The sequence below is a fragment of the Myotis nattereri genome, assembly GCF_964212035.1.
Source record: "Myotis nattereri genome assembly, chromosome: 18".
NCBI lineage: Eukaryota > Metazoa > Chordata > Mammalia > Chiroptera > Vespertilionidae > Myotis > Myotis nattereri.
The window spans coordinates 7,196,495-7,224,022 of NC_138093.1; the positions used below are offsets into that span (position 1 = coordinate 7,196,495).

A 27,528-nucleotide genomic window follows, 5' to 3' on the forward strand; every position below is an offset into this window, starting at 1 on the left:
TTACTAGGCTGGCAGCCATCAGGGCGTGACTAGCACCTTCTCTGTTAGCATCCACGTAGGAGCTCATCTGTCTCAAGGGGATTACCTGTGTTCCCCGGAACCACCCAAATGGGTCACTGGCCCCTTTTGGACATTTCCTTATTTCCAAGATCATTTATTTGAATAACCACCAGGCCCAGGCACTGTTGTAGGCATTGAGGATTAAAAAGTGAGTAACAAGACCTTTAGGTGATTCCAATACATCCTCAAATCTGAGAACCTCTCATCTTTAAAACTGTCTAACACTGCCCATACCATCTCCACACACAAGTCTTTTCCTTATAGAGCTTTGGGCAACAAAGGACAGAGAACGCCACCTTAGAGTTTCTGACAATGACCAGCGCAAGGAAAGTCCAAGCCCTGGACTTCCTAGGCCGAGTTGAGGCAAGGTTAGAGAAGCACGTGAGCCGAACCCTCAAGTGTGTAATGAACACCAACGATTTGTTTCCCAAACATCCATCCCCACTTTTTCTGCTAGTGAATGAATGAAATTTCATTTGAGGTGATAGCGTTTCTCCACACGTAATCCATAGCTCCAGACAGAGCACATGACCGACACCGAGCCAATCAAAGCAACACACGCCCCTGGCCACAGCGGCTGATTCAGGGGGGAGCACACGGTACAAGCAGAGCCCAGAAGACAGAGGGAGATTTTTCTCGGACTTCGGGGGAAGAGAGAGGTGCTCTTTGCTATTGACTATGACTGGATACAAAGCTGGAGCTACTATGCTCATGGTCAATTGAGGAAGAAAGTGTGTCTACAAACAGAACCAGCACAGAAGTAGAGTTGAGAGACACGGAGAGAGAAACCTGATCCCGGTGACATGTCTGAGAAGCCAGGTCCAGCCCCCTCTGAAGGCAGTCTACTCCTGGACTTTTTCGTGGCAAGAGCCGACAAAAACCCTTTTCACTTTGGCCAGTTTAGATGGAGTTTTCTGTCCCTTATACCTGGAGGAGTCCCAATTATGACATAAGAGAGTGGGTTGAATTATTTTCTTTGGAAAGGATGGACAACAAGTTACATAAGGCTACCTCCCCTCAAGAATGAGCTCTCTGAGGTTGGACGGTGTGTTATTTCTGGTGGTCGCAATGATAGGCACTCAGGGATTGTTTCAGAAATAAAGGGAGGACAGGAGGCAGGCAAGAAAGAAAAGGGGATGAGAAATAAGCAGACTCCTCCCAAGGAAGCGGGGAACCTGAGTCGCCTGGTCCCTGCAGGAGCCCGGCCGGAGCCCAGCAGGAGTCAAGGAGCAGGAAATGAGGGCACAGAGTTTCCAGCACCAGCCTACTCCAAAGGGACACTTACCAGAAAATTACCCAGGAATGGAGGCGCAGCCACAACCGGGTCATTACTTCCCCTACAAACATTTCCCCTTTGGTGAGCAACATGGCCCGTCCAGCCAGCTGTGTGGAGCCTCTGCTGGAATAACAGGCCGGGGGGGATGTGTAATTGGCTTTCATCACATTGAAACCGGGCAGCACCGTGAGCCCGAGCTCTGTCTCCGGCTGTAGCACAGAAATTGTTTTCTGCTTAATGCCAGGCCACGTGTGGGAAAGAGAGGGGGGTGGAGAAGACAGAAAAAGAGGACCAGCCTCCGGTCAGCTTCAGCCCTTCTGACGAGGCTGCTGGGCTCAGAGCTTTGCCTGAATAGCCAGCAGGGATAGAAAGGGCATCTGCTTCCAGACTTTGGGGGAAGAAGGCACCTGGGGCAGAAGAGAAAAAGGAAGAGCGATAGAAAGGGGAAGGGTTAGAAGAGAGAGCAGGAGTTCACCTTTAATGAAGTAAGTCAACTTACATGTTAAAAAAAACAGTAGCTGACTAATATCTTTTCCCACCTACTTGCCTATATAAACACTTAGAAAAACAACATAACATCAACCAGTTTATTAACTCATCATCTGGTATAGGTTTTTCCATTGTAATTTAATAATTTCAAAGATTAGAATGAACAGGAAGCCAAAACCGGTTTGGCTCAGTGGATAGAGCGCCGGCCTGTGGACTGAAGGGTCCCAGGTTCGATTCCAGTCAAGGGCATGTACCTGGGTTGCAGGCACTTCCCCTGTGGGAGATGTGCAGGAGGCAGCTGATCGATGTTTCTCTCTCATCGATGTTTCTAACTCTCTATCTCTCTCCCTTCCTCTCTGTAAAAAATCAATAAAATATATTAAAAAAAAAAAAAAAGAATGAACAGGAACTTGAGACTCATCCAAAGGAACACAGAGTATTATTCCATGGACCTATGACTAATGTGCACTGGGGGGCGGTGGGGGGGGGGGTAGGAGTTTAAAATGACTCAAATCCTTGGGAACTTTCTGGGTGATTTGGAAACCACCGTTCATCTCATTACTTCCAGGAAACTCTCTGTCTGGAGTAGACTACACCCCACCTACCTTTCCTTTTTGCCCCTCTGTGAGCTTTGTGTTCCCCATCCTGGCCCACCAACTTCAGGGGAGCAAGCAAGTTCCGCACAGGATGAGGGAGACACAACTCAGGGTCCTCAGGGTGGTCTCCCCAAGGCCTCTAACAGCAATACTGTTGTGCACTCCTCAAGTGCTGCCTGGTTATGCATTTCTCCAAGCAGATTGTCCCCAAGATTCCGTGGACTTTGCCCTTGACTTAACGCATTGCCATCCCATCTCGGGATCTTATCTTTGGACCTGGAGATCCAAAAAACCTCAGGGCCCTAGTTTGCTGGTCCTGGGGAAGTGCTGCCAGGCAGCCCCAGTCATGGAAAGAACAGTGAGTCACAGAGCCCTGGGTTCAGTCCCACCTCCCGCCCACCAGTTTCATGAGGCAGTGATGGAATGGAAACAGCGTGGGATCAGAGTTGGGAGAACCTAGCTGTCTCAGCTATCCCTTGATTAAACTACCTCAATCTCAGGGAGCTCATGTTGTCGTAGCCATTTTAAAGGTTTGCTGTGAGGATCACAAGAAATAATGTGCTTAGTGTGAAGTAAGCACTAAATAATTCGTTGATATTGCTATGGCTGTTGTTGTTACTGTGTTAGCTTTGGTAAGGCATTTAACCTCTCTGAACTTGTATGGAAAACTGGAAGTAATAAGGATGGTCACAAGGCTTATATATGTAAAGGACTATAAGGATTATATATATGTCAAGATGACAAGGATTACACATGTAATATCCATAAAGCCCCTGGCACTGTCCCTGATACATAGCAGGCACTGAATGTTAAATTTCTTTCCCTTTCCTTCCCAGGCGTCCCCACAATCCATGATAAGCATTTCCTGGCTCCCTCATGGCCAAGCTAGGCCCAACACTTAGCTAAAACGCAGAAGTATCTGTCCCTGGAAGTGTTTTTTTTCAAAAGGCTGCTCCTTGGAGCAGGCCGCTTATGCTGTCTTCCCACACCCACGAAAGAAAACCTGGCAGGTAAGAGGCCTCCGTGGAGATGGCTAGGAGGGAAGCTGACAGATGCAGGACTCCTCGATCAGCACTAGGGGGAGCAAGAAGCTCGGGAACACGATGAGGGCCACGCCCAGAAACCTCAACTCCTGGTGCCCTAAAGGCTCAGATTCAGCAGGAGGGGCTGGAAGAGAACGCTTAAGGAACGCTCAGAAAGGCCTTTGTGGAAACAAGTGATGGGAGGAGAGCCCACCTTCAGCATGGTCCCTGCCGGGAGACCTCTCGGGCTTCTAGACTGGGATCCCCTGAGGGAGGAGCCCAGTGGGATCTCGAGGAGCTGGAAGTAGGGAAGACAGGCCAGGTCACTTTTCCCAGTCACGCTAAGTCTACGTCGAGCTCACCCAGCATCTTATTAAATCTCAGTGAGTCACAGCCACAGGAGCCTTAGAGAGCCCCAGGTTTTCAAGCTCCTGTTTAGCTGGGGGGCTGGGACCCACGCAGGAAAGGGAGCCTGAGCAAGATCTCCCAAGCAGTTCATAGCAATCCCTCCCAGAGTTCTCCAGATATCTTCATGTCCATCGTCTCCCTTGTATAGTCACAACCACCTGGGGTTGTAAGCAGAGATGATTATTCCATTTCACAAATGAGGAAACTGAAGTTCAGGTAAGTACCCAGACTCTGCTCTTCCCTGTTGTTTTCATTTCTACCCACTATTCCCTCATCTCTTGCTTTCCCTTATTTTAAAGTGGTTCCAATCTACATACTTAACTCCAGGAAGATTGCTACTCAGCTCCAAGTATTCCATAAATCAAAATTTATATATTTGTTGCAACCCCTATCTTCCTAACCACATCTAGCCTAGTGGAGAGATGATGGAGCACAGTAATTATGAAGGTGCATTTTGGGATCAGATCTGAGTAATTTTTTTTAAATTTTATTTATTTTAGAGAGATTGGTTGGTTGATTTGTTGTTCCAATGCATTCATTGGTTGATTCTTGTATTGCTAAAGGCAGAAATAGAATATTGGGGACCAGCTATAATTGTAAGAAATATTAATCATACTCTGTTAACCATGAGTTTGTTCTGATTAAAGAAGGCACATTCTAACCTGGCTGGGAGTTGCACATGGGACCTAGGAGCTCACCTGGAAATGTGGCCCATGGCCCAGACTCCCCACCTGGGAGCTGCCTATTATCATTGAAAGATTAACAACCTTGTTGCAGAAACCAGAGCTGCCAGCCCTTTGAAGACCTCCATCCCTTTGCAAATCTCCAGGCTGCATTACCTGTAAACTGCCCATTTGTCATACTCTCTTGCCTACTTCCCCATGTAATCTTTGTCCTTCTACCTAATATTATCGGTGCATCGGTTAACAATGTGGATTTTTTTTCAATAGATGGAGTTACACATATGTTGATATATATGCGATTTGATATGTATGCTACTTTATTGTATTGACAAGCTTCAAAACTTTATATGACAAATTTTCTGAAGGTGTTAATATCATAGATATTTGTACACTTAAAAATGTTGAATTTCGTGCCAAAAAAAAGAGCATTTGCAGGAAGTTTTAATTCATTACTTTATTTTGAAGAAAAGTGCTGCTGAATACTTCGGGAAGCTTATGGTGAACATGCTCCATCTCAAGATACTTGTGAACACTGGTTTAAATGCTTTAAAAGTGATGATTTCAATGGGAAAGACAAAGAACGTCCAGGTCAACCAAAAAAGTTTGAAGACCAACAAATACAAGCATTACTAGATGAAGGTGCGTGTCAAACTCAAAAACAACTTGCAGAAAGATTAAATGTTGCTCAGAAAACAATTTCCGATCATTTACAAGCAATGGAAAAGATTTTTTTTTTTTAATATATTTTATTGATTTTTTACAGAGAGGAAGGGAGAGAGATAGAGAGTTAGAAACATCGATCAGCTGCCTCCTGCACATCTCCTACTGGGGATGTGCCCGCAACCCAGGTACATGCCCTTGACCGGAATCGAACCTGGGACCTTTCAGTCCGCAGGTCGACGCTCTATCCACTGAGCCAAACCGGTTCCGGCAATGGAAAAGATTTTAAAGGAAGGAAAATGGGTGCCATATCAACTGAACGAAAGACAAATGGAAAACCTAAAAGTCATCAGTAAAATGTTGCTTCAATGGCACGAAAAGAAAGTCTTTTTTGCATCGAATTGTGACTGGGTTTGAGAATCCCAAACGCACAAAATCATGGGTTGATCCAAGTCAACCATCAACATCGACTGCAAGGCCAAATCGCTTTGGAAAGAAGACATTGCTCTGCGTTTGGTGGGATCAGGAAGGTGTGGTGTATTATGAGCTTCTAAAACCAGGTGAAACCGTTAATACTGATCGCTACCGACAAATCAATTTGAACCACGCTTTGATTGTAAAACCACCAGAATGGGCCAGAAGACACAGCAAAGTAATTTTGCTTCATGTTAACGCACCATTACACTCTTCAAAACCAGTTAAAGACACGTTAACAAGACAGATCTTGCCTGGGAAGTATTAACCCACCCGCCATATTCACCCACCCACCATATTCACCAGACCCGCTCCTTCAGATGACCACTTGTTCCGATCTATGGCACACACACTTTCTGAGCAGCACTTGAAAACGTACGAAGAAGTGGAAAATTGGGTCTCTAAATGGTTTGCCTCAAAACAAGAAAAGTTCTACTGGGACAGTATCCACAAATTACCTGAAAGATGGGGAAAATGTGTAGCTAGTGATGGACATTACTTTGAATAAAGCACTTTTGATGTTTCTCTTGAAATTATCGTGTTTTCTTTGATTACAAAATCCGCATTATTAACCAGTACACCTGGTAAGCAGCTGGCTTATGGTGGGAGGCAGAGCAGATTTGTGTGGATGGCCTGCTGCTCCCCCACACTGCTGACAGTATTGGAATAAATGCTCATATATGATTCAACCCCGTCTGCTAATTGGCTCAAGTAGTGACAGGCAGCGCGGACCCACTGTCTGCTTACAGTATGTGCCCTGACCGGGGATCAAACCCACAACCTTGGCATATTGGGATGATGCTCCAACCAAATAAGCTACTTGGCCAGGGTTTTAGTAAATGTTCTATGTTCATTGCTTAAGAGGACAATGGACCTCTTTGTGCCTCAATTTCCTTATCTGTGTAATGAGAATACTCACACCTATTTTCTGGGATTCAAGAGTTAAACCAGATGTACCATAAAAGCAATTTTATGGTGACTGGCATATAGTAAAGGCTTGCTAAATGGCTTCTAGCATATATAATTGTCATGTAATCATAGAACTGAAATTATCTTCTGGGATTGGCTCATTATTTTCATGCTGCTTACCAGTAAACTCAAATGGAGTGAAGTGAGGATGCTACTTTGACAAGGTTTGCGTATGGATTTGAATGCTTCTCCTCCCAAAACGCAGGTCCACCTGGCATCTCAGAATGTGAACTTGTTTGGAAATAGTAACGAGTCGCAGGTGTAATGAGTTAGGATGAGGCCATACTAGATTAGTGTGCGCTCTAAATCCAATATGACTGTTGTCCATGTAAGGAGAGAAGGCCATACGGAGACATCAAGACCCAGAGGGAAGGAGGCCGCGTGAAGACAGCTAGAAGCCACGGAACGCCACGGGACGACACAGCTAGAAGCCACGGAACGCCACGGGACGCCACGGATCGCCGGGAACCACCGGAGCTGGGAGAGGGGCACGGGTGGATCTTCCCGCAGAGCCCCCCGAAGGAACCAAGCTGTCAACACCTTGATTTCAGATTCTAATCTCCAGTCTGAGAGGAAATAATGTTTCTGTTGTTCTAAGCCACCCGCTTGTGGTAATTTGCTAGGGCAGCCCTCGGAAACTAACAGAACTCCAGGTATTTTTAATGCTTTTCCAGTCACTCCATCCTTGCCTCCCGAGCCAGCAATAAACACTTACGGAACACCTAGGAAGTTGACCTGTCCGGAGAAAAATTGGTACCATCTACATAATCTTCAGCATTCCCTACTAAGTTACTGCCTCACACACAGTAGGCGTTTCATCAATCTTTACTGGCAGGTTGACAAAATAACAGACATAAAAATGGTATACTGTTATACAAATTTAAGGTACTGTGAACCCACTTTTGACTTCTGTGTATGCCTTTGTACTCTAAATGTATTTATACATTTTTTGTACTGAAGAATCACAAAACTCGGAACTATCAGGGCTGCAGCCCGAGGTCCACAGCCTCCTCATTAACGACCTGCAGGGGTTTTGAATTAGGAGGAAAGTGTTGACACCGAGAAGGAATGTACCTGTCAAAAAGGACTCCTTGTGGTCAACTGGGTCCAAATTCATAACTGAGAGTCCGGCAGCCATTGTTCGCAGAGCCTCTCCCGCACGAAGCCGCAGGCGGACGCCATGCCTTCCGGCTGCATTCCCGCCGTCTGCGCGGCCTCAGGAAGGAGTTCCCGAAATAGCATTTCAACCAATGGGCTGAGACGTCTCCGCCCAGTCAGATGTGCCGCTATGTCCTTATTTGTGTTCTTACCTGCCAATCAGAGAGGCTCCATAACAGCCAATCAAGGCGTGCCATCTTGTTGTCAGGTGAAACTTTTTACTCCTTATTTGCATAAAAACGGACCAGTCAGAATCAGGCAGGCACTTTTAAAAAGGCAGCCTCACCTTTGTCTCCGACTGTAAATTGCATGAGGGCAGGGCTTCGGCTCCCTCGCATTTTATGCCCCGCCCCACCCCCCAGGCTGCTTCTCCCTTAGAGGCTGCATTGCATTCCCCCTGCCTTTGCTGTTTGCAAACTACCTGAATAAAGACTCCCACCCCACCTCACCCACACCCCAAATTGGGGACTCCTGCTGGCATTGGGTTGGTGGCAGAGACCTTTTGTTGAAAAAAGCAATCTGAGCCGAAACCGGTTGGGCTCAGTGGATAGAGCGTCGGCCTGCGGACTGAAGGGTCCCAGGTTCGATTCCGGTTAAGAGCATGTACCAGGGTTGCGGGCACATCCCCAGTGGGGGATGTGCAGGAGGTGGTAGATGTTTCTCTCTCATCGATGTTTCTAACTCTCTATCTCTCTCCCTTCCTCTCTGTGAAAAATCAATAAAATATACTTTTAAAAAAAAGAAAAGAAAAGAAAAAAGCAATCTGAATACCCTCCGGATCCTGAATCCTACAAGGCAAAGGGGACCTCTTTCTTACTGGGTCCTCCCACGCTCAGGAATGGTCAGGAGGGAGTCCTGGGAGCCAGGGCAGCTGCCGATTGCTTTACAGGGAGTAAGCCACAGAGCACTAGGCCTGGGAGTAGGATGGGTGGTGGTGGGTTAATAGCTACAAAGGGAAGGAGGGAAGGAAGGAGGGGCTGATTCACTAGGACAACTGAGAGTGACTCAGAGGCTGTAGAAAATAGCCTGTTCTCCCACATCTACCTCATTGTCAGGCATGAGGCACTTCCTCATTGCACACCCATAGGCAGGGGGAAAGGGAGGAGGAAGAAATGGGATTTTTCTATTTCATGGGCCTATTCCAGTACCTGAACTCTGTGTTTGCAGCCGTTTCAGATATTTTGTTTCAAGTCAGGTCACTATTTATTGAGCACCTACTATGTGCCAGCCCTTCATCTTGCTTTTCAAACGTCAGTCTCCTGAACACAGGGAATGATGCCTTTCTGTACTTCCTCCTTCATTACCTGAAAGGCACTTGGGCTGCTGTTGAGCTCCTCACTACAACTGCCCCGCTCAAGCCTGCAATCAATAAGGGGAGGCAGGGATCTTTTTTCCCAGCTCCAATGCTGATTTTACAGTCACGGAGGCCCACTCTCTGGGAGCTGTCCTGGTGACAGCCACCGTGAGCGGAACAGAATGTGGCACAAGTCTGGCGTTGTTGGAAGTTCTTTGTTTCCTACTTACTAGCTCTATTGAAGTATGGTAGCAATCATCTCAGGTAGAAACTGTAGTTTAACTTTAACCCTGCTGTTTGGCTTCTGTACTTATTTGCTTTGTTTAACAATAGAAAAGTTACTTTGATTTTCTGAATTGTATAAATCATCCCATTTGATTAAATGCCTTAGGGATTGTAATGTGAATATCCCATGGGTTGTGGTCATACTGGTCTTAGAAAGCACATTTCCCTTTACCTGGAAGGACAGCACAGTTATCCCAAGGTCAGAGGGCTCCAGTTAGCATATCCTTGTTGACTCAGTGATCCAGAGACCCAGAACTGTCATTTAGATAACATGCCTAGGTTCCTCATTCCAGACCCGAGGGCTCTAGATAATGTTTCTGTCAATTCAGTGACCCCATACCCAAAACTATAATTAACATGCTGCTTCTGCTTCTGTAAACTGCTTCTTTGCAAACCAGGTTCCTCATTCCAAACCTTGAGATGTAATCAATACCTTTGTGATCTTTGCCTATATACAGTGGGGCCTTGACTTACGAGCTTAATTTGTTCTGTGATGGAGCTCGTAACTCAAATTACTCGTGTGTCAAACCATTAAAGTGAATGAGTGAGACACGTGATGCTGGGCTGATGTTGTGGCGTTCACTGTGACGTTCGCTGCGCCAACTAGCGGTGGGGTATCTGAAGCTGGCTCATAGCCCAAATTTTAGCTCGCAACTCAAAGCAAAAAATCAGCCAAGAGATGGCTTGTATCTCGAAAAACTCGTTAGTCAGGACACTCGCAAGTCAAGGCCCCACTGTAAGTCTGGCTTTGCCACCATCTTATCACTATGAGATTTGGGAGAGCAAAATGGCCCCTCATAGTCCCGGATTGCAATAAATGTGACTCTTTAATTCGACTTCTTGAGGCGTCCTTCTGTGATTCGCGGGGTACATTACAACACTATGACTTTACTTGTTTTCTCTAAATCTCCAACTTCTCATCTGTAAAATGGGCACAAAGATGTCTATCTTACAAGTTAGGAAATATGTTATATAGTAGTGAAGATTAAATAAGATGACATTATATACAAGTGCCTGGCACAGTGATAACATAAAAACTGGTTTACTTCCTCCCAACTTCCCCATGATTGAACAGACTGACCACACCCCTCCAGATTGTAAATTGCATAATGGCAGGGCTTCATCTGCCTAGAGGACTGTCTGCCTAGGTGAGCACTAGGCTCTAATACTGTCCTGCTTAGTAATTAAGATTAGGAATAATGTATTAAGATTAGTACATTATTTATGCATTATATTCAATAGTATTATAAGTATCTAATGGGATGCATTTTAAAATAACGTGGTTAATCATTTAACTCGTTGAATGAATCTGTGAACTGTAAAAGGAATCCAGAAACCTTGACCTCACGTAGGGATGTTTCCTCTCCCCTCTCTGAGCTTTTTGGTCCTGGTAGGACTTGCTGCCACCAGCAAGATCTTCATTTCTGTGTTCACAAGAAGGCACAGACATTCTTTGCATCCTCTGTATTGTCCTTTGTTCCAGCTTCACTGTAAACGCCATTGCCCATCGTATAAGGGAGCCAGGGACACACAAAGAGTCCCCGCACTTGGCAACCATAGCGTGAAAAACCTTGACACACAAATCTGTAATTATTCATTCGACTTCTACCTGGAAGGCAAGCTGGGCTGGGTTTATGCTCTCCTGGGTACCACCAGCGTCCTCACGCCAGGGGCTCCAGGGCTAATATTATCTCTCAAATGTAATGTGAAAAGATAAAGGGGGAAGGTGTCGGGTTTTTTGGGTTTTTTTATCTTTGCGCCCTTGCTTCTAGCACCACACCCACAAGCTCGTCCAAGAAAAAAAAAAAAGAGAGCACGAAAGACACGTTACCAGATTTTCAACAACTAATTCTGAAGCAGACACCAAAGCACACTTCCAACGTTAATGGGCCAATCAGGGCACCCGCCATTCCTGAGCTTCCAGGACCAGGAGGGTAAAGCACGAAGCACTCGCCCGGGTCCTGCCCAGGAAACCGTACCGAAGGTGGAAAGTTGCAGGCGCCGGGCGGGAGAGGAGAGAGCCAGCCCGGAGCTCGGGCAGGAGCAGGGCAACGCTTCCTGCCGGAAGTGACGCGACCTCAATCCCAGTTCGTCTCTTCCCAAACAAAAGGGATCTTGGGGCCCCAGGAGGAGCCTCAATGACATTGGAGAAGCCCCGCCTCCAGAGGGCGCGGATTGGTGCAGGGGCTGGAGAGGCGAGGTGGTGATTGGCCCAGGTGAATGCCAGTTCCCGCCTGGCGGCTGAGGGGCGGGGCCTCAGTGGGCTGTGGATGCGAGCGGGTGGCAGAGGCGGCGGCGGCTGGGAGTGGACCCGAAGCGCCGGGAAAGAAAAGGTAGGAGCTGCTAGGGCTGGGGCTTGGCGGAGGTCGGGGGGCCGTGTTCCCGAGAGAAAAGCAAGGGTCGGACCTCCGGGATCCTCCCGCCAGCGTCCCAACTGCCACTCGCGCCCATCCCCGGAGGGGGCGGGGCCGTCTGTCCACCTCCCGGTATTCCCCGAGGAGGCGGCTCCTCATCCTTCGAGGGTCCTCGCAACTATTCATTGTCCCCGTCAATCCCAGCTCCGCAGAAGAGGCTCCCCTCCAGACACCCCTCATTTAAAGGCCCCCTTCGACCAGCGCCTCAACCCTGGGGGGCGGGCGCACAGGTTCCCATTCTCTAGGCTGCCGCCCCCACTCCCATTTTGTCCCCCCGGGAGGCCAGACAGCCTTCCCTACACCTGCCCCTGCTCGCTAAAGTGGCACCAGAGCTGGTTTCATCCATAAGGGGGGAGGGAAAAATCAGTGTTTCCCAAAAAAAGAGGGATGGGTCGAAGCAAAAATCACAGACCCGACCCAGCAGCCAGCTCCATGGAGGAAGCGGCCTTCCCCTCGGTTCCTCCCATCCCCCACGCGCTGACCCCCAGCCTCCCTCCCGAAGCCCCCCGGACCCGCTGTTCTCCCGGGGGGTCCAGAGCTCACCCGCTGCGGGACTTTTTTAGACTCTGGAGGAAGGAGAAATAGTAACTCTCCACCCCCACATCCCCTTTGTACCTTCCCTCTTTCTTGAGGGAGAACCCAACTTCTAAGGGCTTTTTAGGTTTGAGTTGCGTTTCATTTTTGCTTTCCAGCCTATTTCTTCCCTGAAAACTTGGGGGAAACCACCCTGGATGTTTCAGTGAGACGGGTGGGCTGGATCGCTGCAGAGTTGGCCTCGCTGGGGAGGAGCCGGCGTGTATTGTCTGACTGTCAGTGAATAGGAGCGTGCTTTCCGAGGCAGCCGTGTTGATAAGGCATCAAGCGCGCTAGGTTAGGGAAGAGTATCTCCCCCGGTCTAGGGCGGGCTGGTGTGCCGCTCAGGGAGACTGCAGTTCACCTTGAAGGTATGGTTCTGTTGAAACAAAAGGCAGGAAGTGTTTGAAGAAATTCAGGTTCAGTCGTCTAGGTTTATGATTAATCTGGTCCCGTGGCCTTTGGTTACTCCTATAGCCCCTCTTTCACGGGGGTTTTCCCTCCAGGTGAAAAACTGATAAATGATGTTATTGATTGTTTTTACAAATCCAGTATCACCTACCCAAATTTAGGGGATGAAAAGTAAGAGCACGTTTTAAGTCTCAGAAATGGGGACACAGGAAAACATAGTTAACTCCAGCTATTGTCCTGCGTGTGTAACCCCCACACAGTGTCTCTATAGTGTGCTCATAAAGGCTTTGTCAAGATGACCTTCATTTCAGCAGGTGCAAAATATTGAAGATTTTGGCCTAATGTGAACGCCATTGAATCCCCAGTAATCATCCATTGCTAGCACTTCCATATATTAAAATCTGCCATATTTTTAGGTTGTTTCTTCTGCTTTCAGCCCCCAGTCCATCTTACTACTGCTACCTAGAGCTAAAGCTAACAGCAGTGAGATGCAAGGAGCTGGAATCGCAGAGGGTGATTAGAAAGGCTGTCTTTTACCTTCCTGATTAAACTTTCTAAAAGTAGACTTCCTGAAGGTAATTACTTTTGAATAGTTAGGTTCCAAGTTTTCAGAGCCACTCTCCGTGATTGTTTCCAGATCGCCAATAAAAAGGCACAAAGGAGAAACTGCGGAGGGTCTGTCTCTCCGGCAAACACAAAGTGTGCTGCGCTAGGAGGGCCCCCAGCAATAGCAGCAGGAAAACTAAAGGCAGAACAGGAAATCCCCAAAAGATAGATCTTATTACATGAGCAGAGAACAGAAAATAAACTAAGGTAAGAGACTCAGGAAGCCAAAGTAATGGTGATTGCCAGGGCCTTAATGAGCAGAGAGGAAAAAGCAAATCATGCAAGACCAGTTTGATACAGGTTTGGGTCTTGGAAATTTTCAACACTTATTTGGTCATAGTAGATGAAGAAAAGCATTGTATGTCTAATCTGTCTCATTAATTTATAAATTCTTGGAGCAGGTAGTAGTGTGTGTGTGTGGTCTTTGTATCTCTCACAGTGCCTGGTATATAGTTTGACTTAATGAGTGTGAAACTTAGTTTGAAGCTATCAGCTTAGGGTAGTCTAGAAAGGTCATGTACTGATAAGATATGGCACATCTTGTTAGTATAAACAATCCACTTTTTGTCTTGATTGAACTTTATTTTCCTTATCTGATGTCTTATGAAACTCCAGTATCTTAACTCTCAAATACTGAATTTCCTATTAGAAACTAGCTGCTGGTTAGATATAATTTTGCTGTGATGAAATCCGAACCAGAAATATTAATGTCCTCAGTGCTAGTCCTTTTAGGATTTGATTTCCCTAAGAATCTGACCCCAAAGGAATGAAGGGAATGTAGGGGAACACACTAGGAACTGATGGCTGACTTATATTTAAGAATGGTTTCTGAGTATTTGGTTTCTACAACTTACTGACCTACTTTGGGATTTTTTTTAATGGATTTTTGGTTGATCTTATGCTTTTCCGAACTGGCACTAAGTAAGGGAACAGGGACACAAACAATATCGGGGTCCCTGAATGGAGTCATCAGACAGATCATGGTGCCTAACGCGCTCAGTCCTCAGCGGGTTTGTATTTTGGCAGACTGTTTGCAGAGCTACCAGGGAACTAGCAGAACAGGACTGGAATTCTTGCCTTGTCTGAGTGGAACAGAAAGGTGTTCCTAAGGGTTGCCATTGAATGGTGTTGGTGGCATGAGATAAGAAGCAGAGATTTCTTTCCATTGGAAATTGGTCCAGTCTGTTGGGTGACCCTAGCAATGGCTTGTTAGCCTATTTCTAAAGACCATTTTTTTTCTTTTCCTGAATGTTTGCGGCCAACAGCTTCTGTGAGATCTAAGGGCTTTTCAATGGTAATTTTGATTAAAAGTGATTTTTGCCTTTTGAAGACAACTCCCCCGGGGCCCCCAAAGTAAGAAGCAATCATTAGAACAACCAGAAAGTGTGAGAAGAAACCACATGGAGGAGATAGGAGTGGAGGTGGGGGAGGAAACCAGGACAGCAAGGAGGCATGGATGTCAAGAATGCGGTAGATGGTTCCTCCCTGCCAAGTGTTTCCCAACTGCATTTCAGGTACAAAGCCAAAGCTTCCAATATAAATGTGTCCTTTGCTGCTAAAGGAATCCTCTCTGGCTTCTGGAACCACTAAGAACGAAATCCTTAATTGTTACTATCGTTACTGAGTTTAAAGACTATAATCCTAATTGTTATGGATTTCAATAGAAACCAGAAAGACAGAGCACAGGATGAGGGGATTTACGACAAAAAAGACTCCTGACCCTGAACCTGAGAGCATCTGCTTAGACCAGCCATGAGCAAACTACAGCCGTTTGAAATGAATAAAACTATTGAAAAAAAAAGGCCGTACCCTTTTATGTAATGATGTTTACTTTGAATTTATATTAGTTCACACAAACACTCCATCCATGCTTTTGTTCCGGCCCTCCGTCCAGTTTAAGAACCCATTGTGGCCCTCCAGTCAAAAAGTTTGCCCACCCCTGGCTTAGACTGAGCCTTTGTGGAAAGCAGCTGGGGAAGGTTTGGCCAGGTGTCTCTGGGCCTGCTCTCCTTAGGAGATGAGAGCCAGGAGGAGGAGAAGAGGGGACAGGGGAAGAAATGGGGATGAATTTTCTTCTCAACAAGATGTAAGAACTATCGCCGAACCGGTTTGGCTCAGTGGATAGAGCATCGGCCTGCAGACTCGGGGGTCCCAGGTTCGATTCCGGTCAAAGGCATGTACCTTGGTTGCTGGCACATCCCCACTGGGGGGCGTGCAGGAGGCAGCTGATCGATCTCATCGATGTTTCTGGCTCTCTGTCCCTCTCCCTTCTTCTCTGTAAAAAATCAATAAAATATGTATTTTTTTTAAAAAAAGAAGATATAAGAACTATCTATATTAGCGGTCGCCAACCGGTGGTGCACGGACCACTGGTGGTCTGTGAAGTCCGAAAGATTGGTGACTGCTGATCTATATATATAAAAGACTAATATGCTAAGTGTCCGTCTGACTGGTAGCTATGATGTGCACTGACCACCAAGGGGGCAGGCGCTCAACACAGGAGCTGCCGAGCTGCAGTGACTTGTCTGCAGCAGTTCCCGGGTGATGCACCCAGAAACCAGAGAGGAGGGAGCCCGATTCCTCGTGGAGCCACGTGATTCCACCTTTGGCCGTGGGTTATGTTGCTGCTGGGGCACTGTCAGCCCGAATCTGATTACTGCATGCTTGCATTTGCATTCCACACCCTGTGTGACAGCAGTTTTACAGAGTGCCCTATTGCACTCTGGGACCCCTCGGGGGATCTCAAAAAGCCTGTTTCTGCCCAATGCCCTCAGGCCAGGCTGAGGGACACCCACCTGCTGGTGGGACCCCTGCTCACTCTGCAGACACCCTTCCAGCCACGGCACCACCCCAGGTGCAGCCAGCCGGGGAGGGACCAAAGGAGGTTGGCTCCAGGGCGTGTTCGCCCGTCTTGCCCAGACCCGCCCCACTAGCCACCTTCTAATTAATTTCCTTGCACCATGTCACTAGTAAGCTATAAAGGAGAGAGGAAAGACAGTAACTGACAAGTTAAGTTGTAGGGAAAGGAGAAGCACTAATGGTTTAGTGGTGGGAAGGGGGCCTTCCTGGTGTCTGCTTAGTCCTTTCTGTGGCAGCAGGTCCTAGAGGAGTGAGAACAGAACCAGTCTGGTTCTTAACTGGTTTAATATCTGAGGGCACAAAAATGATCTGGTCTGTTTGGACATTGGCTTCTTCCTGTCCCTTCTGTTCTTAAGTGGAAAGCACAGACATTTTCTGAAAAGGTTCTACCCCTAAAGACTTCTCCATTTCTAAACCTTACCCTTCACCACACTGACTCTTAACACATTCCTCCTGGGGTCTGCCTACTTCTCATTCAGCATGTCTCACACCACAGTCATCATTTCCCCGCTAAAACCAGTTCCTTTTCTAACATCCCTGTTCTTGCTAATGGCATCATCATTTAGTCACCCAGCCTTCAAACCTCAGCTGACCTGGGATCATTTCCCCTCTTGCCTCCTTAAATGGAGCCAGGATCCAGTTCCTGTAAATTCTTTATAAAGTCTCTTGCATCAGTCCTTCCTGCCACCGTCTTAATGCTCTCATTTTTGTCTCAGATCTCTCCTGGGAAAGTTTTCTCCCAACTGCCCCTTCTGCTTCCAGTTTGCCTTCAATCCGCTGTGGGCTGCAAGCTTTAACGTTCCTAAAACTGCTTTCGTTATGATAGTCACCTGGTTAAACATGTTGAGTCGCATCTCATTTCCTAAAAGATAAAGTCCAATTTCGATGGCTGTCATCCAAGGTACCTTCCCGTACATTCCTTTCCAGCTCACATTTTTTGAGTACCCCCTCGAACCAGAGGCTGCTCGGTGCTAAGTGTAATCAAGTTGAATGCGACAGTGTGTGTCACGTGAGACAGAAGGCAGATATGTAAACAGATGAGTTGATAGAATAGAATGTGACAACTGCTCCTGGGTTATGAATATAGATACATACCTATTATGTATGTGAATATAGATATGGACCTAAGCATTTGACATAATGTAAAAAAATAGCGGTGATATTTTTAGAAAACCCATTTCTCGGCCATTATAAGTTAAAATTGTGACGATTAAAAGCCATAAAAATTCAGTGAAGCAAAGGCGTGCTTTGCACCTATCTGCCAAAGTCACAGAAAGCCAGTCTTTCTCAGTGTGTGCAGATTCTGCCAGCGGAGCAGTGTCGTGCGTGTTCCCAAGCCTCCTTCCCAGGAACCGGCCAGGCCTTCTCTTTCCTGTAGCTGTTAAATCAGAAGGAGTCCATTTCTTTTTATTTCTAAATTCGACACATGAATGACAGTAAATGAGGACGCATTGGAAAAAGGAAAACCTCGTTATCTTTGGAGATGAAGCCCAGTTTATGCTCTCCAGGGATGAGAAATGAGAAGACTAACCAGTCACTAACTCATGTAAACCATGTAGTATCCTGTTAGAGTATGAATTGTTATCCCCATTTTATAGACGAAGACCTTAGAGCTCAGAGGTGAAGTGGATCAAGGAACCACGAAGTGGCTGAGCAGGGATGCAAACCGACACCAAAGACCATGCACTTTCCACCACGACACTGCCTCCCAGGAGAATTATTGTCCCCAAAGAACCTTGGAGCAAAAACAATCGCTAGGTCTGTTGTGGGTAATTTTCAACTGATACCAAATTGTTAACCTTTTTTTAAAATCAGTGACCTGGTTTAGAAGACAAAATTTAAAAAGCAAAACAGCATCATCAGTTATATTTCTGTTAGAGGCTTTTGTGAAGTTTTTTGGCAGTTCAGGGAGAGTCAGGTTAGGGCAGCCGTGGGCAAACTACGGCCCGTTTGAAATGAATAAAACTAAAAAAAAAAAAAGACCGTACCCTTTTATGTAATGATGTTTACTTTGAATTTATATTAGTTCACACAAACACTCCATCCATGCTTTTGTTCCGGCCCTCCAGTCCAGTTTAAGAACCCATTGTGGCCCTCGAGTCAGAAAGTTTGCCCACCCCTGGGCTAGGGCACAGCCATAACACAGATACCTTGATTATCCGTGGTTGGCCCTCCATGCCATATACTCTGGAGTCAATAACGTCATCCTGCAATAACTTTTGAAGGGTTTTTTATATTCCAGGCTGTCTCTTTAATTGTGGCCCATGAATCATTTTACTGGAAATAAAATTAATCTACATGTTATTGTTCTCTCCTTGTGGTGCTTTACAAATCATCATGGCATTATATCAGAAAAGCAAAACTTTAGGGGAATGATGGACAAATAGATGACATAGACTGATATATTTCAATGAAATCACATTGTAATTTTATTTAAACTAAATGAAGCCAACTGACAAGTATACTTGAAATGGTTCATATTTCTGGTAATTTTCTGATGTTAAAAGACATATCTTTTTTATTTTAATGAAAAAATGTATTAACATAAAAATTACTATTCACTTTCATTAACATACATTCCAGTAGCTTACCTAATGTAGTTCTTCTGGTTTGGTCTTGTCTCAGGTGAGAATAGTTGAAAGGGTGTAAACAGATATCCAGGTAGACAGACCTGTTTTTAATAGCCTTCGTGCTAAATGTCCTCATTTTGGGGGAAAGATGCTTGAATGTTTGTTTATGGGCATGAGGCCACTTCCTCCTTTTCTTCAATGTACATATAAATCCTGTTGGCAACATAGGACAGTGAAAGAAGCAGATGCACACACAGCAGGAGAGAGAGACGTCACACCCACACAGAGCTGCACCAGAGACGTGCGAGTCTTAAAACAGCCAAACAGTCAAAACCCTGATCTCCATCACGGCGTCCCAGGAAGTGGGTTAGACTACCTCTTAAAAAGACATGAATGTTAACCTAGTTTTACTATTTAACTGTAATCTCCAGGAAAGTAATTTAACTCTGGCCCTGGTTTTCACCTGTGAATAGACAGGGCTGAATTCAGTTCTTTCTGAGACCCTTCCAGCTTTGTGAATCGCATGTGGGCCCAGGTTTTTCCTCCACGCCCTTCCTGAAGGCTGATAAAATGAGCAGATCAGATGTGAACAGTGGTTGCCAAGTAGCAGGGGTTAGTAAGGAAGCCTCTGGAATCAAATTACCGAGGTTCCAATCCCGTTTCCATCCTTTACCAGATGTGAAACGCTAAGCAAGTTAGTTATCCTTCATGCCTTAGGTTTCCCATCTGTAAAATGGGGGTAATGAAGAGGAATTCCTTGGTGAGTTACAGCATCTCTCTCCTAAGGTGGGTGTGAGGATTGAGTTGATACATGTCAAATACTTAGAACACTGCCTAGAATACGTTAACGTTTATTAGCTCAATAACTGTTTATATTTTTCATTATTACTATTACTGCTTAAATTCTTAGAAAACTGTGCTATAAAACTCTTGAGGTGGTGGTGATTAATGTTGATAAGCTCAATTATATCATTAGTAATTCCTATGCTAAGTATAAATCCAGAAAAGCTGGTATCCTAGAATCTGCTTTGAGAGTACAGTACTGTGTATTTGAACAGACTACTGAGAGTATTTTCAATGTTAACCTTACAGAGTATTAGCCTCATCACAGAACTGGTTTCTGGAGGCCTGCTTAACGCTATCTGTAGTGTGGGTGCAAAAAGCAGACTGAGAAGACAGTAAGGCATTCTGAAAAATCTGCTATGGTACTCTCACGGTAGGAGGAAGGGTGGGATCGAGTTGCTCTAGTCGTCTTTAAAAGTTGTAAATGATTAGCATGCTGTATTATTAGTTTTCTAGGGCTGCCACAGCCAAGTACCACAGACGGGGTGGCGTAAACAACAGAAATTAATGATCTCACACCTGAGACTAGAAGTCCAGAAGCAACCTGTCAGCACGATTGGTTGCTTCCGAGGTTTCTCTCTTTGGCTTGTGGATAGATGTGTTCTTTCTGTCTTCACATGTTCTTTCCTTGTCTCATGTTTGTATCCAAATTTTCTCATAAAGACACCAGTCCTATTAGGCCCACCCTAATGACCTCATTTTAACCTAACCAACTCTTTTAAGACCCTGTCTCCCCATGCAGTCACATTCTGAGGTCCTGGGGATTAGGACTGTAACATAGGAATTTGGGGGAGGAAGGACACAGTTCAGCCCATAACGTATGTTATAACATGTAGACACATAAAGACCCAAATAGTCCAGTAATATATTTTACTTTCGACTGAAAGAAGATTAATTTGACACTTGTAGTAAAAGCTTGCATTGCTTAGTATTGTAAAATTCAGTAAAATGCGATTCGCTTTTTTACAGTGGTTTTAGAACCTTTGTAAATAATAATAGCAAAAACAGCCCCTTTAGTAAATGTACAGAAGACCTGCTTTCTTGATCAGAGAATTAATTTTTGATAGTACTTTGACACATTTTTGTCCCTGGGCTCACCCTAAAATGCCAAAAGTGGAATGAGAGGTACAGTTTGGAATGTTGTCATTCTTTTACCCGCAAATACATAAATAACCCTTCAGAAAAACTGGAAAGCCAGAGGGTGGGGAACCTTACATCTTTTGAGATCGTCAAGAGAGCATGTCAACACCTTCTATCCCCAGATGGTATGCTGTTTTGGATTCATTCTTTAAAATCGCGGTGCATTTTTGTCCATTTTTAGATTCAGTATTTATAAATGTGACAGGTTTTATTTTTTAAAATTTCATATAGCCCTGGCCAGTGTGGCTCAGTTGATGGAACATCATCCTGTGCACTGAAAGTTGCCAGTTAATTCCTGGTGAGAGCACACGCTCAGGTTGTAGGTTTGATCCTGGTTGGGGTGCGTGCAGGAGGTAGCAGATCAATGTTTCTTTCTCTCCCTCGCTCCCTCCCTTCCTCTCTCCCTCTTCCTCTCTCAAATCAATAAAAAGAAAAATTTTTAATTCTTATATCCTGGATTTCTAAGGAAGCACAGTATCCAGTGGAAAGCTGTCAGAAACACCTGTTTTGTATGTTAGTGTTGGCTCTTTGAATTTTAAGAATTAAATGGCCTCCGACATTTTGGTTTTGTGTCTATGTGTATGAAAGAGTCTTTACTTTTAGTATCTTATCACTGATACTAAAAACTTATTGAATGGCTTGAATATCAGTCAGTTGTAGCTCAAGTATAAGTTTCTTAAATTTGATGTCTCAGCATATTAATAAAGAAGTGATTTTTATCCAGTTTTGCATGAGTGATCTGGGTAAAACAACTGATTTGTTTTTATACTAGCCAAGTTGATTCTATTTTTTTTTCTTAAGGTATTTCTAAGATTTATTGAAAAATATTATTTTTCCTCTTTCATGTCTCATGTTACCCTCCACTTAGAAATAAATAAAGCCTTTAGTAGTTCCACGTGAAAACATACACACACCCAGATACCAGATAGACAAACATCTTACTTGTACTCCACCCTGCCCTGCCCAGCCCACTGCTTGCATAGCTATAGAAGCTGTTTAGGGTGTTTCCTTTTCTGCCACCCAATCTCTATGTGGTAAAAAGGCAACAAAGCCTGCTGTCCCATCCAATTAATTCAGAGTTCCAGAGCAAAAGCTGGGACTTCCTCAAGAAAAAGGCACAACCAGAACCAGAATGAGTGGAGCCTTGGTGTCATCCAGAAAGGGGACAGGGTCAGAACCAAGTGAACAGAGCCCAAGCCACAGCATGCTTCCATGGCAAGGTTCCGAGGGCTTTGGGGGGCTTTCTCCATACCCTTACTCTGTGACTGTGGGCACATGAACGTTGGTATAGAAGAGACCTGCTCTCGGTTGTTGGCCCTGACTTGGTGGGAAGTAAGCAGCATGTGAATAGACCAAATGTTTGAAATCACATATTGATTCATACTTAGCCCATAAATAGGCTAATTTTCCAGAGAATTAAAATAGATATAACTTTATCTTTTTTATTATATATTTACATATATTTTTAATTGGGAAAACTATGAAGCTTAATATAGCTACAGCTAGCTGTGTCCCAGTGTATAATAATGTATCCAGACAACTTGTCCACAAGTGGTCTTTATTTCATATTTATCGACTGGAGCATTCCTTAGACAGAAATATCTGTGGCTAAACTCGAAGGAAAGAGAAAGTTTGGTCTTGGATTCTAATGGAAGGAATGAACTGAGTGAGCATCTGGTTGAAATGATCTTGTCTTTCAAAGTTGCTTAATGGATGATGACAGTGACAAGTAACAGCTCATTTAGAAAAACGAGTACAGAATGAGTCTGTACACTGCAACACAGCATGCCAAAAATCTGGCTCGTATTTCTGATAATGACTGCGGAGTTAGAAATGGCCTTTTTCTGAAAATCCAGGGCCACATAATTTATATATTGGGCAGAAATTTGGGATGGGGCTTATTTAGTGGTTTGCCTGTATGATGGCATATTCTTGTTACTGACTGCACAACAAACACACTTCTCTCCTAAATGGAGAGATCCATAATTAGGTTAACGGCTGATTCTTGGTTAAAGACACAAGCATTTATTGCTGCGTTATTCCTCTTTCAACATTGTCCCTATTTGACTGTTACGTTTTGGCAACTCAAATAGGCTTTCAGGCGTGGTGCCTAAAAGTACAAGACCGAAATTATGTTTTATCAAGTAAAATTTTAAACCTGTCGTTTTTTTAAGTCTGCTGGGTCTAATTCACTGTTAGAATTAGACAGTAAAACACATTTTGTATATAATTTGACATTTAATATTTGAAAATACATGGGGAAAAGTAGAAGCTTGGGATGAGTGATCAGCCTTACAAAGTCCAGATGGTGACAGGTTGGTTTATTTGTTTTTTGACTGGCAGGAGGTGAGGGGATGAGAATTCTCCTCTCAAGGATTTGGCAATTTGAAAAATTCGGTTATATTTATTTTTCTTTGTCCATTGTGCCTAAGTCATGGTGCCTCAAGCTTTTGTCCATTCAGGGAAAGAAAGTCACTCTCTTCTAGAGACATGCATAAGTTAGTCCTTGACATGGCAATGGACACCTTAAAGTAGAAAAGGTTCTGAAAGCCCTCCCTTCCCTAATTATAATTGTGTAAGGGAAGTCGGACCCCTGCTGTATTACTCGGCTTCAACTTGAAGAAGTGGCTATTTTCCTCTTTGTTCGAATCAACCTACAGCTGTCAGGCCTCATCATCCTAATGACACAGTTGACATTCATGAGATTTAGACATTGTTTATAGTGTGGTCACATAGGCAATAAATTTCTTATTCTCTTGCAGCATTGGACACTTTTTCACCATGTTGACGGCATTTTAAATATATTTGTCAATTTTCCCAAATTTTAACTGAAGAAAACTTTCCGAGTTTCTACTTGAGGACTGAAGTGTGACTGCCAATTATCAGGTCAGTATCACCCCATCCTACCCCACCCCCACCCCCATCCTCAGCAATATCCCTGCCATCGAAAACATAAGGCAGTTTTACTAGCTTCCGTTTATATGTTGTGCAAAAATGTATTGCAATATCTTGTGTATTGAGATTATGTTCAAATGAATAGAAAAGCAAAGAACTGCTAACTTTTAATATTTATAAAGAAAGGTTATGCCCTAGCTGGTTTGGCTCAGTGGATAGAGCGTTGGCCTACGGACTGAAGGGTCCGGGTTGGATTCCAGTCAAGGGCACATGCCCAGGTTGTGGGCTCGATCCCCAGTGGGGGGCATGCAGGAGGCAGCCAATCAATGATTCTCTCTCATCATTGATGTCTCTCTCTCTCTCTCTCTTACTCTCTCTTCCTTCCTCTCTGAAATCAATAAAAAATATATTTTAAGAAAAAAGAAAGGTTATTGGACTATACAAAAACAGATCTGTGGGCATTTGAATTATTATACAGCTGTGGCCCTTTTTTTCCTTCTGTGTCATATTTGCATTGTATCCACTTCATGCAGACACTAAGCTAAATGGGTCGGTACACATCAGCAAGATGTTCCAGATATTAATGTTTGTGTGCAGGAGTGATTTACACACGTAGAGATAACAAGCCAGGTGACTCAGCTGGCAGCTTCGTCCTCGCCATTCTTCACTCGGGATGCTGGCGCCTTTTTACAAAGGGCCGAAGAAGGTATTTCTGAGGTCATTGGTCTTGGCTGCCCCTAACTGTGGTAATACTGTTCTCTGAATTGCTTTGGAAAATGAGAGAGGATAGTAGTTATTAATAATTAAACCGTTCTTCGGTTTGTATCAGGAACTTGGCATTGCATTCTACTTTTATTAACACAATCTCCACAGTAACGCTATGAGTTAGATATCATCATCCCCCTTTCACAGATAAGAAAGGTGATCATCTGAAAACTTGCCCAAAGTTACACAACCAGGAAGATGCAGGCTTGGCATCTATCTGATTGCAAAGCCACGTGTTCTTTCCAACATTCCATCTATATTAAGTTTAGCTTTATTAGGTTTATTGCTGTTTTTTAGTTCTTATTTTTAAAATAACTGCTGTGAGCCCTGGCCGGTGTGGCTCAATTGGCTGGACACCATCCCATGTACTGAAAGGTTCCCGGATTGATTCCTGGTCAGGGAATATGCCTGGGTTGAGGGCTTGATTCTCAATAGGGGGTGTGCAGGAGGCAGCCCATTGATGTTATGCTCTCACATCCATGTTTCTCTTTCTCCCTCTCCCTTCTTCCTATTTCTCTCAAAATCAGTAAACTAGTCTTTAAAAAAATAACTGCTTTGAGATCTCTCTCTAACACTGATGTGAGAATTACTTACTAGTAGCTAAAACTCCCTCATTAGAAAGTTAGTCCTTTAAAGGTGAAGCTACATTGAACATATTTTACCATGTGGCGAAAAGATTTGCACAGCATGTCCCAAAACATAGTCTAACAACACAGTGAAGTAAGAGTTTTCTCCATGTTTTCCTTCACCTGAAGGCATAGCTCTGGAGGGAATCAATGAGTCTTGTGTGTGCCTCCTAAAGTTTAATGTTCTCTTAAGAGCTGGGAATTACTGGAGGGTGTGTGAACCAGTCATGCCATGATTCACTCTACAGAAAACTATAGGAAAGTAGTATTTGCTCTACTTTGGAAGTTATAAAGTGTATTTTACCATAAATGCTGGTCAAAAGACCCTAAAACAACCATCTAATTTCTATGTGTGGTTTGTGAGAATTTGTGCCAAAAGATTTCCCATTTAACATATTTCAAAAGATACAATTCCTTGTAGAAATGTGAACTTAAGTGAAATACATTCAGTAGTCTGGCCAATGAAGATGTTTAAAACAATATATATACTTTTTTGCCGAAACCGGTTTGGCTCAGTGGATGGAGTGTTGGCCTGCGGACTAAGGGGTCCCAGGTTTGATTCCAGTCAAGGGCATGTGCCTGGGTTGAGGGCACATCCCCGGTGGGAGATGTGCAGGAGGCAGCTGATCGATGTTTCGCTCTCATCGATGTTTCTAACTTTCTATCTCTCTCCCTTCCTCTCTGTAAAAAAATCAATAAAATGTATATTTTTAAGAAGCCATTTAAAATTACTTTTGCATATTGGTTGCATTTAAGTCTTATTTTGCTATATGAAATATAAATATTGTGCTATTCTCTCTGAAAATAGATAATTTAAAAGAAAAATCTCTCCCATACCCCCAGCGAACATTATCTTTGCTCAAATTTCATTTCAGCCAATTTCAGAGGGATGCCAGCATGTTTCATATGTGGGTTTTGAATCTGGTTATCTAAAGATGGGAAATCTTTTTATGGTATAACAATTTTTGGTGAAATACTATTAATTGTAACACAATTTTACCTGAATTTCTAGTGAACAAAATTAGTGACTAACTCATTCTGAGACCTTCTAGGATGCTTGCAAATATGCTTAGAGGAAAAATGATAAAATGTATTTTTGTGAGTAGTGATGAAATCAATAAAGTGAATTTTATTTTCTCAAAGCTTTTTATACTATAATAGTTATACTTCTTGTCTGTCTCAATTTACTTTTCTTTGATCATATCAAGTTAACTCTGTCTTCAGGGATTGTCTGATTGTGTCTCTGTTTTAGGCCTTCAGGATGAATCTGGAAAAACTCAGCAAGCCTGAACTCCTAACACTGTTCAGTATTCTTGAAGGAGAGCTTGAAGCCAGGGACCTTGTTATAGAAGCTTTAAAGGTATGTTAATAAGGGAAAAAGGAGATGTCATCATATGTTTTTTGAAAGTTGTTTCATTGGTTGTAATTTACTTAAGCAGGGTATTTCTATAGCCCTGTTGAAGTCAGAGGCCTGGGTATACTTACTGACACTTGGAGTGGCAGCCACCTGTGTGGTGTTGTTTTAGGGACACCAGTGAAGCCTTTCTGTCCCCAAAATAGGTCCTTTAATCTCTCTACCTGATGTCTGGACCTTGAACTTCATTCTTTAGCTCAGTTGTCTTAGCTGTGTTTGAATGCCATCCCCTTGATAACCTGCTGAGACCTGCTTCCTTAAAAAAAATGTATATACAGCTGTGGCCGGGTGGTTTCTCTCTCTCTCTCTCTCTCTCTCTCTCTCTCTCTCTCTCTCTCTCACTCTCTCTCTCTCTCTCTTTCCTCACTTTCTAAAATCAATTTTAAAAACATACCCTTGGACTTGGGTGAGGTATTTTTTTAAAAAAGTATATGCACCCCCCCAAAAAAAATGTATATACACCCATATACCACAATTCAGAATATAATATCTATGAGATCAAGGACCCATGAAGACCATCCATGGATTCTCTAGACCCCAGATTAAAAATTCCTAGTTTTGTTTCAGTATTTGATATCCATTAAAATGAAAAGGGGAAGAGGTGTTAACTGTACTTTCTACCCAGTTTTGTTGTAAATCTAAAACTGCTCTAAAATATATAGTCTAATATTTTTAATTCTTTTTATTTTTACTGATTTCAGAGAGCAGGGAGGAGAGAGAGATAGAAACATCAGTGATGCGAGAGCATCATTGATCAGCTGCCTCCTGTATGCCCCCCACTGGGGATCAAGCCTGCAACCTGGCATGTGCCCTTGACCAGAATTGAACCTGGGACCCTTCAGTCCGCAGGCTGATGCTCTATCCACTGACCAAAACCCGCTAGGGCTATAGTCTAATTTTTTAAAAAAATAGAAGGGGTGGGAAATAACTCCTTTTAAGTGTCATAAATTTTTACACCTTAGTAAGGATGTTTTCCAATCTGTCTTTTTAAAATATATATTTTTTTATTGATTTCAGAGAGGAAGGGAGAAGAAGAGA

General features: G+C 44.0%; 2 protein-coding genes across 3 annotated transcripts in view; one reads left to right on the top strand and one right to left on the bottom strand.

The window, feature by feature from the left end:
- Nucleotides 1-11,213: 11,213 nt before the first annotated feature.
- The window catches only part of ST7L (suppression of tumorigenicity 7 like), a 144,646-nt gene continuing 128,331 nt past the window's right edge, over nucleotides 11,214-27,528 (bottom strand). Inside the window, exons 17-18 of one of the 2 annotated variants that reach the window (XM_081111772.1) lie at nucleotides 18,829-19,020; nucleotides 11,214-12,740 (exon numbers count right to left, since the gene is read on the bottom strand). In XM_081111772.1, the coding sequence (XP_080967898.1) occupies nucleotides 12,706-12,740; nucleotides 18,829-19,020 (227 nt within the window). In that variant the 3' untranslated portion in view covers nucleotides 11,214-12,705. Of the gene's footprint in view, nucleotides 12,741-18,233; nucleotides 18,515-18,828; nucleotides 19,021-27,528 lie in introns of those variants that run through there. The other variant, XR_013997112.1, reaches the window with a different exon arrangement.
- Nucleotides 11,625-27,528, top strand: part of CTTNBP2NL (CTTNBP2 N-terminal like) — a 42,826-nt gene continuing 26,922 nt past the window's right edge. Inside the window, exons 1-3 of the mRNA XM_081111773.1 lie at nucleotides 11,625-11,707; nucleotides 23,553-23,676; nucleotides 26,329-26,436. Coding sequence (XP_080967899.1) covers nucleotides 26,338-26,436 — 99 coding nt within the window. The 5' untranslated portion in view covers nucleotides 11,625-11,707; nucleotides 23,553-23,676; nucleotides 26,329-26,337. The remainder of the gene's footprint in view (nucleotides 11,708-23,552; nucleotides 23,677-26,328; nucleotides 26,437-27,528) is intronic.